Source organism: Erpetoichthys calabaricus, chromosome 3 (assembly GCF_900747795.2).
Source record: "Erpetoichthys calabaricus chromosome 3, fErpCal1.3, whole genome shotgun sequence".
NCBI classification, from domain to species: domain Eukaryota; kingdom Metazoa; phylum Chordata; class Cladistia; order Polypteriformes; family Polypteridae; genus Erpetoichthys; species Erpetoichthys calabaricus.
This window is the reverse complement of record NC_041396.2, coordinates 88,678,058-88,692,980: the sequence shown is the minus strand read 5'-3', so window position 1 is coordinate 88,692,980 and position 14,923 is coordinate 88,678,058. Positions and strand designations below refer to the sequence as shown.

At 36.0% G+C, this 14,923-nt stretch overlaps 1 protein-coding gene across 1 annotated transcript; it reads right to left on the bottom strand.

Annotated features, from left to right (window-relative positions):
- Positions 1 to 486: 486 nt before the first annotated feature.
- Positions 487 to 11,843, bottom strand: atp5pb (ATP synthase peripheral stalk-membrane subunit b). Its single transcript, XM_028797081.2, has 7 exons — positions 11,679 to 11,843; positions 10,536 to 10,572; positions 5,687 to 5,832; positions 5,098 to 5,261; positions 4,561 to 4,686; positions 1,363 to 1,542; positions 487 to 651 (listed from the first exon to the last, which is right to left on the bottom strand). The coding sequence occupies exons 1-7, from the start codon at positions 11,704 to 11,706 to the stop codon at positions 574 to 576; spliced, it is 759 nt and encodes a 252-aa protein (XP_028652914.1). The 5' UTR covers positions 11,707 to 11,843; the 3' UTR covers positions 487 to 573.
- Positions 11,844 to 14,923: the final 3,080 nt, after the last annotated feature.

Sequence of the window (14,923 nt, the reverse complement as noted above, 5' to 3'; positions counted from 1 at the left end):
TAGAAATATTTCAGGTTCTCAGTAGTTTTACTTTGGCATGTGAATTAAAGGGTGTCACTATAAACCTGGACTTCGTGCCTGCCTTTTAAGATGGTATAGATTTAACTGTTACAGGTGATTCTGTCTTAGTTGGTACACACATAACTGGGTGCTGAGAGGCATTAAAGAAAAAAAGTAATATTTCAAGCACTTCTGGCCATATTTTGGAGAATATCATCAATAACTGGAATGATGTTTCTCTTTTCATCATTTAACCCTGTTTTTAATTGTAAGATGTTTGGGTGTTGAATCTCATTTCCATGTGAAATGTTTAGCATTTAGTAACAGTTTTTCAGAGTCCAGTGTTTACATAAAGAAGCATGTATGTAGAAGGTGGAAATCAATTTCAAATTCTAAAGGTAGTTTTGAATGCAAGTACAAAAACAGAAAAAAAATTACAATTGTAGTAAACAATTCATTCAGAAGTACAAGGATCACAAATGCAAATAATTTTAAGAGCAAATATCTTTAATAATTACATTGACATTCAAAAAATGTCACAAGATGTCTTCTGCACTATATGACTTTAAGTTGTTAAACTGTGGCACGGGCCTGTGTAGCCTTGGCTAATATTTTCAAGTCTGAAATGCATTTTGCAATGCTCTCCTTCTCCTATAAAAGAATAAATGATTATATTGTTGATTTATTTATACATACACAACACCATGTTTTGTATTTATGCATACATAAATGACAATTTATACAAATTAGTTAACAAATTGCAGCTAGAAATAAGACCAGTCAAGTAATGGTCTGTGATAAAAGCCATTTAAGAAAGAATACTAAAATTTTGTCCTTGTAGTGTCTTCTATCAGCACTAGTGAGTCTTCAAATATCTGCATTGCCAAACATTTGTCTCCGGCTCTGTTGCATTCCAAAAAGAACCCAGAAGCATAAATGTATAAACAACAATTTTTCGCAAAATGTGTTAAAGGAAATTAGGTTTAAAAATCAAGTTAAATGGAATAATAGAACCTTAGTGAAAAAGCTGTCCAAGAAAATTTCATAAAATTAGGGGCAATCTGACATAGGAAGCATGTAAATAACATTTATGTCCAACATAATTATAAAGTGTAAACGTTTATGGAAAAAAACTACAGCAACTATGGAAAATTAAAAACCCTGCCTTTATATAATCACATCAACATTCAGAATCAAACATATGCTGTGGCACCATATTGACTACCTCCTAATACCAGAAGATCTGCACTGATCAGTAATGCATTGCTGCTAACCAGGCAGATCACACCTTAGTTTAGTTTAACTTTAATGACTTAACTTAAAACTGCAAATCCCCTTCAATAAAAAAGGAGCATACAATACCTGCTGAGGTGTAATACTTCTGACGACATTTTTCTCTACCCAGTTGATCATATGTTCTTGCTCCATCCTTTTCTTTAAATTCTGGACATCGATTTGGTAGTCTAACCGCTTCTTTACCTCATTAGTAACCATATGTAGCCTCTCTCTGAAGTTGATCTCCAGTAGCATTGCCACATTATTCTGAAAGAGGTACACAAGAAAAACAAATTTTAAGTAGAAAGACACAAGATAAATACAAATGTTTTTGTAAGATTTGTATTTCACTAATATAAAAATGTCATTTAATTATATTAAATATGTCCCCTTCATTTTCCAATCATTGGCAGTAAAGGTTCAAACAATTCAAAAATGTTCCCTCAGTATCTTTACAAAGTGGTGTAAAAGGAAAGACATATCATTTGGTCTATCTGACTGGAAAGACATGCACATATTTAGCCAAACACTCTCTACCATTTCAGAAACTTGTTACCCGATGTTGCAAAGGTAAAAATATCTAATGGGATAAAACAAATAATTTACAAATTAGTGCAAGTCAGATATGGTGAGGATATGTTGGTGTTATTGTTAGGAAAAATAACATCACAAAACGTGACTGTTTATAACTGCTGCAAAATTCATACAAAGCTAATGAAGCATTCCTCAGTATCTGTAATTAACTTTTACATGTTTCATATTACTTTTGATATCTGCCTAGTGCAGGGGTGGGCAAATTCATTCCTGGAGGGCCGCAGTGGCTGCGGGTTTTTGTTCCAACTCAGTTGCTTAATTAGAAAACAATCCTTGCCATTAATTACATTTCATGGCTTGTTAGTGCTTTAACTCTGCTATGTCAAGTCATTCTCATATCCTAGATTTTTTTTTCCATTCTAAGGATATCATCCAAATACTTTGAAGTGTAAAACGGATGGCTAATTCTCAATCCTTCACTTTTTTCTCTTCTCTTTCCTCCCAAGTATTTAATTAAACCAAATAGTGCACGATAAATACATACAGGTGTAAAGGGTAACAAGCAAAATGGATAACTGCTGGTTTCTTTTGTCATTTGCATCTTATTGCTAATAAGGAGCAATTAAAAACCAAGAATGCAGCTGTTTAAGACTTAAATAAGCAATAAGGTTTCAAAATCTTAACGAGGGAGATAACTAAAATGAAGCAGAAGTGTTTCTAGAGCAATAAGTGCTTCTTATTAAACAACTGGGTTGGAACAAAAACCTGCAGCCACTGCGGCCCTCCAGGAATGAATTTGCCCACCCCTGGCCTAGTGTACCCTTCACTTTATCACAGATGTAAGATGACCACTGAAAAGCCAAAATCAAGAAACCCACTCCAGAGCATTGTACAGTCCGACAAATAAAACCATGTTAATGTCTTGTTTTGACATCCTAAATAATAACCACCACCACAGTGGAAGGAAAAGACTTGTTTGTAAAGGTCTGGCATTATGGCATGAAGGTTTATGTGTGCCACAGAAAAGAAAGCATAAACACAGAAGAATGATGCTGCCGTATGTATCACAGTTATTGTGGTTACACAACAATTTTACTCATTGTAAAATATACAATCAGAATTTTTAAAAATGAAATAGCAAAATTCTTGTTCATTTGGCCATGTAAATAAAACCCTTTAAGACAGTGAGAGAAACATGCTCAATAAACTGATCTGAAGCACAAGTAGCATTTGTACAGTCTCAATGAAGCAGCTCCATTAATTCATACCATTTTTACCAATACTTGGCACAATTCAGGACATCATGACTATAGCACTTTAATTTGCAAGCATGTCACACTTTCTTTCCTGCTTCCATATGGAAACTACATTTCACTGTGATTACCTGTTGATGTAATGTATTAATTGAATTTGCTTAAGACAGACAGGAGTGCTGGTTGGGTTTAAGTGTTATCCATTATTTGCTTCAGAACTGTTTTGGTATAGGTACTGAGGCCTGAAAGATGGTATCTTACACATGTTCCTGGTGTTTGATGAATTTTTCCTCCTAGATGCCACAGATGTGTATTTTAGTTTGTAGCGGGGCTACATAAGTGTTGTTGTTTACTGCGTCTGCACCCTGTCGCGTCTCGTCACATCACCCTGTTTAAACTAGTATGTGTTTAATTGTTGTTCCCGTAAGAAGAAACGGGGAAGGCTGTTGCAGGGAAGCAGAGATCCCCTGGAAATGTCAGAACCGGAGGTTTTTCCATTACACCCGTCTCATTATTTAAACGGGAAGAGGGAAAGAAGAAGAGGAGAGAGAGAGAAGGAGATTCACCTAACCGCAACTGATCATCAATTTCTGCCTTCATTCACACTGTGACATTTTTCCAGTTTGCTTCTCACTCGACCGGATTACTGCAACGTATTCATCGCCAGAAACCCCGGGGTTGGACACTTTCTTCCACCATCGCAGAGGAATCACGGTGAGATTGTTCCAGTATTTGATTCGGGAGAATCAAACACAAACATTTTGGGACAGCTATAAGTAATTTAGGACAGTTATTTACCCAGACTTATTTTCACATTCATTATCATTTCAGTAATCATTCGTATTGTGTGTTTGTTATTCGTGTGCAGGGACAAGGGAGGATTTATTATTGTATATATATATATATATATATATATATATATATATATATTGCCTTTCACTTTGGTGGTCTGGTGGAAGGATATTATATATAACGCCGGGGTTTTGTATTATTGTATTTTTCATTTTATTTCATCCAATATATTACTGCACTTGATTTACATTTGGATATTGTTTGCTTGTGTTTAACTGTCGATTGGGGGAAAATATTTGTCAGAGGTACATCTTGGTAGATTTAGGTTTACCTCAGTAATTTATCCAGGCCACGGTACCTGGTAGTGTGGCTGCCGGCCAGGTAAGGGGTTGGCTGTTACAAGTTTGAGGTCCTGAAACTGCCCAGTATGAGTGAATGTGGTATGTAAGAGACTGGTGCATTATCTATACTGGCTTTTTCTTTGTGTCGGACAATGCAGAAATAAGCTCTGATCTTCACAACCCTGTACTTGATTAAAAAAGTTCAGAAAATGGAAAGATGGAATTGTTCATTAATTCAATGACAAAGTAAGAATTACAGTAGTTTATAAAGCCCAGAACTGAAAGCAATACTTTAAAACTGATAGTGTGACATTATAAGCAATGCATGCTAAACCATGGTTATGAATCAAGAGTAAAAGAATTACCCTCTTGGCATCAAACAACATATGTCTGCCATCAACCCTCCACTGCTCTTTCTTCTCATTTTGTACTGCTTGGTCCAAACACTTCATTGCTGTATCCTTTACTTCCTGAGCTTTGGCCACTTTCTCCTGCAACCAGACATGGACACAATATGTGTTTTTAAAAGCTCACAACTGTTCTGTGACAGTATATTTAACCTGGCATTATATTAAAAAAAACTACAAACACTTAGCAACAAACAAAGAAAATTCACGAGTAAGATGGAAGTCAGACAGTGTTACCAAGATTAATGTTTGACAACATTTTTATATTTATTAATCCCAAAACTCTCTACAAATATTGCATATGTCAAAAGACTCAAGCCATGCATGAGAAGCAGTGCAGTTGAGCTGAAATACCAATGGCAGGGGTGAAAATAAACATTTTATAAAGGCTATGGCTTATACTAAATCAGTTTCTCAAAATTTTGAGAGTCCAAAACATTAAGTTACAACTCCACATGTTAATTATCTAATAGTTTTTTTTTTTTTTTTTAATACCTCATTTAGTTTATCAATAAAAGCAGCCACAGAAGGTCCATATTTTTTAATTCCATAAATGATGATTATTCCAATGGATGCAGCAGCAACAGTTTCATGATTAATTACGTAAATTTCCTTAGAAAGCAAGTAGGTCAGGAGACCAGTTCCCAGCATATAGGGACCTAAAGGGAACAAATTAACACAAACACTTAAATTGAGTGTGACAGGTTGTTCTATCTGTTTTTCAACACAAAATACATACAAAAAAAATTTTAAATAAGGAAAAAATGTAATAATTCTAATAGTGTCACAAACAAACATTTGATTCATAAAATCACAAGAGGTAAATCATCCTAATGTATAAGAAAAGCAAAATAAAATGGACGGCAGCCATATGACAATTATAAAAAAAAAAATAAAATATCAGGTTTACTATTATATTCACTGTAACTGACTGATTGCCCACTTAGCTGTTTGGCTGCAGCAGCTTTCATCAGCATACATGCAAGACTAAAATGCAAAATGTTAGAAAAATCAAAACATTATCCAATGGTTCCTCAGTTGTATCTTTGACAATGAGACTACTTCTTTTAAATGCTTAACAGACCTGTTACTCCCGTTTTGGGGTACAGAAACTGGAAAAACTCCTCAGGAATGAGTCCATAGCGTACTTTGCCTCCTTTCTCAGGCAGTGGAGGGAGAGGTGCCAAGCTCTGTTGACTGGTATGTAAAGAACGGGAAGCATGGAGAACACTGGAAAAAAAAAAAAAACAATGTATAAGACAACTCCAATTTAAAATGGATTTAAAGCAGTAGTTAGTCATGCTTTTACTCTGAAATTGTATGTCAAGGATAGTAATTTGGAAAACAACCAAAATACAATAGGTATTTCAAAAGTAGATGTTATTAGACCAATCCAAACCTTGCAGGAATTTGTGTTCTTGATCAGAAGTATTATAATATGATCCTATACAGATTAAAGCTATACCTTGTACCAAATTGGATCTTGTATAATGAAACTAAATATTCTATCTTTCCCATACAAGAGGGTCTCATACCCCTCTTTTAATAACACCCTTAAATGTCGTCATTCAATTTATTATGCTATATATCATTACTGATCAGTCCTACCTCAGACATAATACACCATCACCTTTTATCTATTCATTCTTTTATGTTTTATTTTAATACCAACAAAGAATACAACAGTAATAACAGAAGTGCATCAACACTACTCATGGCAATCATATCAGTCAAAACTGCCTGGCCAAGGTATTGATGCTTAGTAGTGGCTCCTGCTTAAGGCTTCTCCCACACTCCAATTAGCAAGCGAGTACTGGACTTCAAGTTTAGATGACAGGAAAATTAAATATGGAATGCATAACTGTATAATGATTTGAAATAAATCAGTAAGTGGCAGGAATCTTCCAATAGAAGATATAGGAAGAATATATACTGGTGGAGAAACTTTAGACAGTGGCTATTCACTTGAAAAATAAGGATGCTGGTTGTGTAAAATGGTCCCAGTTATACACACTATCCCCAATGAACACCCATTTTTATTTACAATGAAGTCTTTGTATTCAAATTTGAAATTAAATTACATCTAAAAATCTTTTATAATAAACTTCAAAGTTAAAAAATGAAAGTTTCCAATCTCTCCACCTTACTTTGTGTTGCTGTAGCTGACACTATCTCTCATTTGTTGGGAGATTACACTGCGCAGTCAGGTGCAAAATCATGTTCTTCTTTGTTACACCAAACATTACACAAGAGGAAAGATCACAGGTTGCATGGAAAAATCAAGTAACGAAGAAGCGACTCAGTAGCACATTTATGCTAATACCAAATGAAGAAAAACATTTAATAAAGGATTGATTACTTTTCCAAATCTCAACATAGCACTCCTACTGTGAAGGAAGTTACAATTTTCAATGAAAAAGGGTTCCCCTTTCATTTCACAAGTAAAAAAAAATGTATACACTAATTTCTGCTACACTGAATTTTGCAAATGTCATCTCTTGATGTTCCAAACTCTAGTATAAATTTTGCTTGCACCTTCTTTAATCCCCAGCCACTTGCTTGACAGATATCCCAAATCTCCTAACAAACCTCTAATGCACACAAAATTACTTGTGCTGTTTGGAAGTTTTGCAGATAAAAACAAAGCATTACAAAAACATCTGAAGGCCTATCACTTCTGGGTTAAGCTTCATCGTATTTTTATATGGTTACCTTGCATCATTAGTAAAATGGACATGCTTCTGCTTCTTAAACACATCATTCCAAATTTTACAGCACATTTTTGTACACCACTTTCTGTGATCTTGAACCTACACTTGTACTATGAACACAATTTTAAATGCTTCTCCATAAACTGAAAGAATTGTTCTATTCCTAATCCTGTTCTGGCTCACCTTTGAACCGGTCATCAATGACTCTACTTGCTTTATGATAGAACCATTAAGCATCCATTGCACCAAGCAAAAGCAGATTTCCTTTCTCATTAATGACAATGGAGACAAGTGCGGTATATCTGATTTTCCTTTCATTATACCTACAGTAAAAATCACAATTTTAAAAGATTATTTTCAAAGTCAACAACGCTCACTTTAGAAACTTCAGCCAAAATGCAGTTTCACATGCAGTGTAAATCTTAATTGACATATATTTCTTAAACTAATGAGGCCTCTCTTGCATTACATTTTGCTGCTAATGTAAAGGGAAAAACAAAGAAACTCAGGCTAGCGCTGTTATTGCTTTACTGCCTGCTTAATACTGCCACACTCAAGTCGGTCTTGACACCCTGTTTATCTTGCTATAGAAAGAATGGCCCAAATTTCTTGTGCATTACCTTAAAATTAGTTCAGTATTTTTGATTAACTATCTGATAAACACTCAATGATATTTTACAGATTTTTGTGAGTTGCTTTGAATAAAGGCATTGTTAAGTGATGATGAATTAATATTTAAAGTCCTTTACAATTACATTTTTAGTTCATTCTTTTGTTTCATTGGTAAATCATGCAAAGACTCATACTGCCTTAATTTATATTAAAGCAAGGTTGGAATGAACATTATGTCTTCTGGCCTCAAGGACCAAACAGAAGCCCAACTGAAGTAAAAGAAAAATTTTAATGGCAACATCGACCTTTTCAGCAATTTAAAGAATCCCGGACAAAAATCACTTCTAGTGATTTAAAAGATAATTAAAAACACCCATAATTCTAATATCTGGTACTCAGACTGTGATGTTAAAGTTTAAAATGTGGCTGTTCGTTTGACCAAGTATCTGTTATACAATTCTAACAAATCTGATAATGAATTGTTAGTGTTACTGATAAAACAGTACTTTAGCATTTGCTGGTAGCTACAATATAGCAAAAAGACAATTCAACAAAAATCCTAACAATTTTAATGTAATAGGCTTGATCTGCTGCATGAATCATACATTAATTTTTAAATAAATTATAAAATTAATTTACATACAAATACCAGTGCTGTAGTGGACCTCTCCTTGGCTCCTGTCTTTCACTTTTATACATAAACTAGTTTTGGTTGCTTTATAGCTTACAAATTGTGAGGGTTATTTATAATTCTGCTCGTGTATATTTATTATACAAAAAACAAGCAGGAAAACAGCTCACTTGCTCAATCAAACCACAAAAGCTTAATAAAGTTCTTATTAGAAGGTAGGAAAAATGTTAGATAAGACTTCCTGTACTGCATGTAAGCCACTAGAGACAAAACAAACATGCACCACTTTTAAAGGACTGTTAAAGCGAGACCACTTGAATCTGTCTAACTTTTGATGAAATTATGAAAGAGCAATCACTTTGCTCCGGTGCATCTCCTTAAGTGCCGATATACATATCTGAACCTAATATCTCAACTTCAGAGTGTGTTACCTACTACTGGACACGATTTCATTCTGTGTTTGCTTTAGATCGATAGCTTCAGTAAGCACAAGGTGTCTACATGTACAGAGAAATGCTTTCTAGTGCATCTATTAGGGTGAAAGATAAGAAAAAAAACAGATCTCTATTAGACCTGAAATGTTACTTTTTTTTTTTTTTTTTAAATAAAGAACCCTGTCTTAAAATTGAAAGCCTAATTAGGTCACAGATTTTTTTTTTCCAAATCCAATTTATTAAGAGAGTTGGTTTCCATTGTTGGCTAAACTTTAAAACCCATTTACAAGCGTCACAATGGGATTGTTCTGGAGAAAGCTTGGACATACTGCTACTTAGGTGACCTGTTGGGTGGAGACAGAGGTGTCAGCACAACAGTGAAAGTGAGGGCAAAAAGTGTATGGAAAACAGAAGCTGTCTGAAAAACTAGAGAAATATTCTCTATCGGACTGAGACATGGCAGATTGGGAAAGAAAGGCGATTAGAGTGATCATGAGTGTGAGGTGTCACTAAACAGATTAATATAGAGTTAAGAGATAGACTTAGTGTGGATGCTACAGGTGTTGTGCTGAGGATAAACTGACTAAGATACCTTGTACTGTATATGTGAAATGAAAAAGCAGAGTATGACATGGTGAACACCAAGATGGAGCCAGAGGGGAGGAGGCCAAAAACAACAAAGCTGGGAGGTGGTGTCAGATAATATAAAAAGAGTACATCTAACCCCAAAGGCAATGGAGAGTGGGGGAGAAAAAGATTTAGGAGGGTATCTAGGTAATCTGGGCAAACCTGGAACACAGCAGTTAAACTGGCAAGGATGATAATAATGATATTGTAAGTTCAACATATTGCACTCTTTTTCTTCTTTTGGCTGCTCCCACAGCAGATCATCTGTTTCCACATCGTCTTGTTCTCTACATCTTGCTCTGTCAAACCCCCTCCTACATGTCCTCTCTCACCAAATCCATAAACCTCTTCTTAGGCCTTCCTCTTGCTTGGCAGCTCCAACCCTAGCATCCTTCTCCCAATATACCCAACATCTCTCCTTTGCATATGTTAAAACCAACACAATCATTCTACATATTTAAATGACCCTCAAAGCATCAAAATAAATTACAGCAAAAAGTGCTGCATTGGGTATGCAGTACTTCAATGCATAAAATGCAGGTTGTAGAAGTTTAATAACCAGCATGAATGGGTTTTTAGGTATTTGGAAAGCATAAGGTTAAATATTAACGCAAGTGTTGAGGGAAAAAAAACTTAGTTACTTGGAGAAGCTTATACCAATATTTCAGCAATCAAAAAATGCTTATATCTTATGCCGTTATTTTAAATTATACATTGTAATAAAGACATTCTACACCTTAATACACTTATGATGAAGTTATTGTGTGCTGTATAAAACAACTGTGGTCAATTACCAAGCTTGGTGAAATCAACCACGATAAACTACAAACATAAATCAAACGTAAGCAATGTTTACGTTTAAATAGAATCACTCAATTTATTGTTATAAAAAAATTAAGAAAAAAAAAACAAACTTACCCAGCACCTAGTGCACTGCTTCCCTTAAAGGCAGAAGCTAGGAAAAATAGTTTAAAGAAAGTGTTATTTAAAAAAGAAACTTTAAAAAGTATCTGAAGCAAATTATACTATTGTGTCAATAGTGCAAATATTTTTTTCCTGTTCAGATTAAATTATTCTACTCACTAACATTATATAATGCTAGTCGCTTTGGCACAAAACAACTTAATATGTTCCGACACTAAAACTAGTACTTTCTGGATATTTATTACATACGACAAAACATCAGTCTGTAGTAGTGGTTGTGGCGTTGGCCTTCAAACCTGAGTTTGAGGGTTAAAATCTCGCTAGCGACACTGTGTGACCATGAGCAAGTCACTTCACCTGCCCGTATTCGAAAATCAAAGAAATGTATCGCCAGCACTACATAAAAGATCTCCTTAAAGTTACAACACATGCATATAGTGTCTTCTTTAATGAACACCATTTCACCGCGCTTCATGTCAAACCAATAAATACAATTTGGAACCACAACGGACTCAGTTCTTCTCGTTCGATAGTTTAACTAAATTGCTTCTTATCACCTAATTACAAAAGCAATGAAGCGCTATAAAAAAAACTGACAATAAGAAAGCACAAGTCAACAGTTTCGTTTGGTCAAGCAAGTTGCAGTTATGTGTTCTTGAAGCGAGTCAAGGCTGTTAAATAAACTGTCAACCTTACCTGACCTACACACACTACACATTTTTACACCGATTCCAGTACAAGAATCTTAACCACTTAATTCGTTACCTGTCGCTATATGCTTTTACAGAAAAAGAACAACATGGGGTATCCGGGGGAATACAGCATACTGATTAAGGTCCCCAAAATAATACCTACTAAAAATGGTGAAATGTCATGCATGACACCATTGGGAATAGTAAATGCATTTAAAATTAAACTAAAACTGACAACCGTGAAACTCGTACCAATACAGACATCTACGTTGATTTAACATTCCGCAACTATGCAATTAAAATTACAAAGTCTGCCATTTATTACAGAATTTGTCGACCTCCTTTGACCCACAGTCTTACAAGCAAAGGCCCACAAAGTGACAGTTGTCCTCAAGTTCTCCTAGTCTTCTTCTCATTTAATGAATGAAATTAAAAATGATCATACCCGAAACATACACCAGCCGGGGCAACATGTTGCTCTGTATGTTTCTAATTTGCCGGTATTTTATTCAGGCAGGGATGTTTTGCCTATCTCCTAAAAGCCGCGCTATGCCCTTCTCCGGCGGCCAGGGAGATCAAAATGGAGGCAGCTACCAGAACGCATGCGTAAGCGTGGCATCGCGAGATCTTCGGAATCCATCCACCATTGAAAGAATAGGTACTTATGCCGCCATATTGATAAGGTCACATTATTATTTATTTATTTATTTATTTGTTTATGTATATTAGAATTATGGCTTAGGGTTAGCCTTAACTGTAAAAAATGGTTTTAACTCACCACTTGATTAGATAGAATACAACTCAAAAAACAGTACAATAGAAGAGAGAGGAGGAGAGAAAAGAGGTAGAAAGGGATGGGACAAAAAAAAAACTTGAAACACAGTTTCTAACTGGCTTAAACATGAGGTATTTGGTGACTAAACAGCCCTAAACAAATTGGCGTTGATGGCCCGTGCTTTTTGGGCACTCAGAGGATCAAAAACAAATAGCTCTTGTTGTAGCTTTGTGGATGAAGCTTATGGGAACCCTGTCTTTTTCCCTAAACCTAACTTAATCAGACTGAAGTGTGAACTCTGTAACAGTCCACACCTTACACCACCATATTGGACCCCACTTGATACATACATGTTGAGGATTACTATTAAACAGAATAGCAGTCAGTCAGTTAGTCAGTCATTTTCCAACCTGCTATATCCTAACACAGGGTCATGGGGGACTGCTGGAGCCACTCCCAGCCAGCACAGGGTGCAAGGTAGGAACAAACACCGGGCAGGGCGCCAGCCCACTGCAGGGCACACACACACACACACACACACACACACACACACCAAGCACACACTAGGGACAATTTAGGATCGCCAATGCACCTAACCTGCATGTCTTTGGACTGTGGGAGGAAACCCACGCAGACACGGGGAGAACATGCAAACTCTACGCAGGGAGGACTCGGGAAGCAAACCCAGGTCTTCTTACTGCGAGGCAGCAGCGCTACCACTGCACCACCGTGCCACCCATTAAACAGAGTATTATATAATAAATCAGAGATCATGATACTAGATGTTGAAGATTCCATTGATTAGATTAGATTAGATTAGATTAGATTAGATTAGATTAGATTAGATTAGATTAGATATTAGATAAACTTCATTAATTCCAAGGGGAAAATTAGATGCATATAGCTACAGAAATATAAAAAAACAAAAATTACTCACGGGACAAATAATACAATCAATCAATAAATAGATAAATAAATAGATAAATAAATAATAAAGGTATATTTGTTCAGAAATAGCAAATCAAAGCATATAGGTATTTAGTCTGAACATCAGGAAGGAAGCATTGAGTTGCCTGATAGCAGAAAAGATCCCCTGAGGTGCTTCTTAGCACCTGGAGTTAAAGAGCCTGTGGCTAAAAGTGCTCCAAGAGAGCGCCTCCTGGAGGAGCTAGAGGGAATTTTTCATGATGGCATCCAGTTTTGTCACAATCCTTTTTTCCACAAGAGCTTCCAGTTTGCCTCGGGTTAGCCCTGAATTGGAGCTGGCTTTCCTGATAAGTTTATTCAGGCATTTTGTGTCTTTTGAATTAAAGTTGCTTCCCCAGGAGACAACAGTGTAGAACACTGTAACAGCTATGACAAACTGGTAAAATATCTCCAGCAGCTTGCTGTGCACATCAAAAGACCACTGTCTCCTCAGGAAGTACAGTCTGCTCTGACCCTTCTTTTACAGTACCACTGTGTTGTCAGACTAGTCCAGTTTGCTGTTTATGTGAATTCCCAGGTACTTGCAGGTCAGCACAACTTCCATTCCTCCTGTAAATGGTGACTGGTTTCAAAGGCTCTTTGGCATGCCAGAAGTCTACTACCAGCTCTTTTGTTTTACTAATGTTGAGCTGCAGGTGGTTTTCCCTGCACCACAAGACAAAGTCCTCCACAAGTCTCCTGTACTTCGACTCATCTCCTTTATTAATGCAGCCTACGATGTAGGAGTAATCTGAGAATTTCTGTAGATGACAGCACTAGTAATGTTCTGGAAATCTGTTGTGTGGAGAATAAACAGGAAGGGGGACAGGACAGTCATCTGGGGTTACACATGACCATTTCTAACAGTCCTTGAACCTCACAAACTGCTGTTTTGTGATCAGCTAGTTTGTGATCTAAGAGATTGTGAGGGAAATGAAGAGGCATAGCCTTGAGCTTTTTTCCCAATTGATGAGACAGAATGGTATTAATGGCACTGGAAAAATTTCAAAATCAAAATCAAACAAGTCTCATAACTCAAGTTTATATCCGTGATTTGCCCGCCAATGTGTGCCTGTTTCCTTGCCATGCTGTATTCAGCTACAGTATACTTTGTACAATGAACAAAGGAAAAAATGGAATGCCCAGGGCTACCTGCATCTTCACCCCCTCCATATACACATTTACTTGGAGAGTGTGATGCAATGACTAAGGTATTACACTATGAGGAAACAAAATTACTTCTTCAATATATCTTGTTCATCTAAATAGTGCCTCTGAGATTGTGAGAGGAAGTAAATCATAAATGTCTCAAGTACATCTAATCTAACGACAGAATGAATAACTGCACTGCTGGTCAATGAAAGGAAAAAATCAAACCCCAGGAATGGAGGGAATTCTGTCTTCACACTTAATTTATTACAATTTGTTAAGTATGCAGAGAACCACATAAGGATATTAACTACCAGTACAACTAAATTCTCGAGGTACTTAGTAGAATACTATTGTCAGTCTTCTTCTTCTTCTTCCGGCTGCTCCCGTTAGGGGTCACCACAGCGGATCATCTTCTTCCATATCTTTCTGTCCTCTGCATCTTGCTCTATTACACCCATCACCTGCATGTCATCTCTCACCACATCCATAAACCTTTGCTTAGGCCTTCAATTAAAATAATGCTTAAATCTAAAACCATATCAATTGTAGCATTACTCACATCTATGGGTCTTAAACTATTATTTCATACATACATTAAAGTTGTTTCTGCCAAATGACAGAGAGGAAACATGACTGAAATGTCCGGAAAGGTTGTGTTGTTCAAGTTATGATTCAAGTTATAAAATGACAATATCCTTTAATAAGTTAGAAAGATATGTCAAATCTAAAATTGGTCTATAATTATTAAGATCACAGAAACTTAAATATGATTTCTTTAATAAAGTTCTATATATTTT

Bases quoted from the DNA above. Each gene is read 5' to 3' on its own strand.
- atp5pb (XM_028797081.2), bottom strand. From the start codon at position 11,706: ATGTTGCCCCGGCTGGTGTATGTTTCGG. The intron at 10,573-11,678 runs GTATGATCATTT...TATTTTTCCTAG, and splicing joins CCGGCTGGTGTATGTTTCGG to CTTCTGCCTTTAAGGGAAGC. The intron at 1,543-4,560 runs GTAATTCTTTTA...TACCTCTTTCAG, and splicing joins TGTTGTTTGATGCCAAGAGG to AATAATGTGGCAATGCTACT.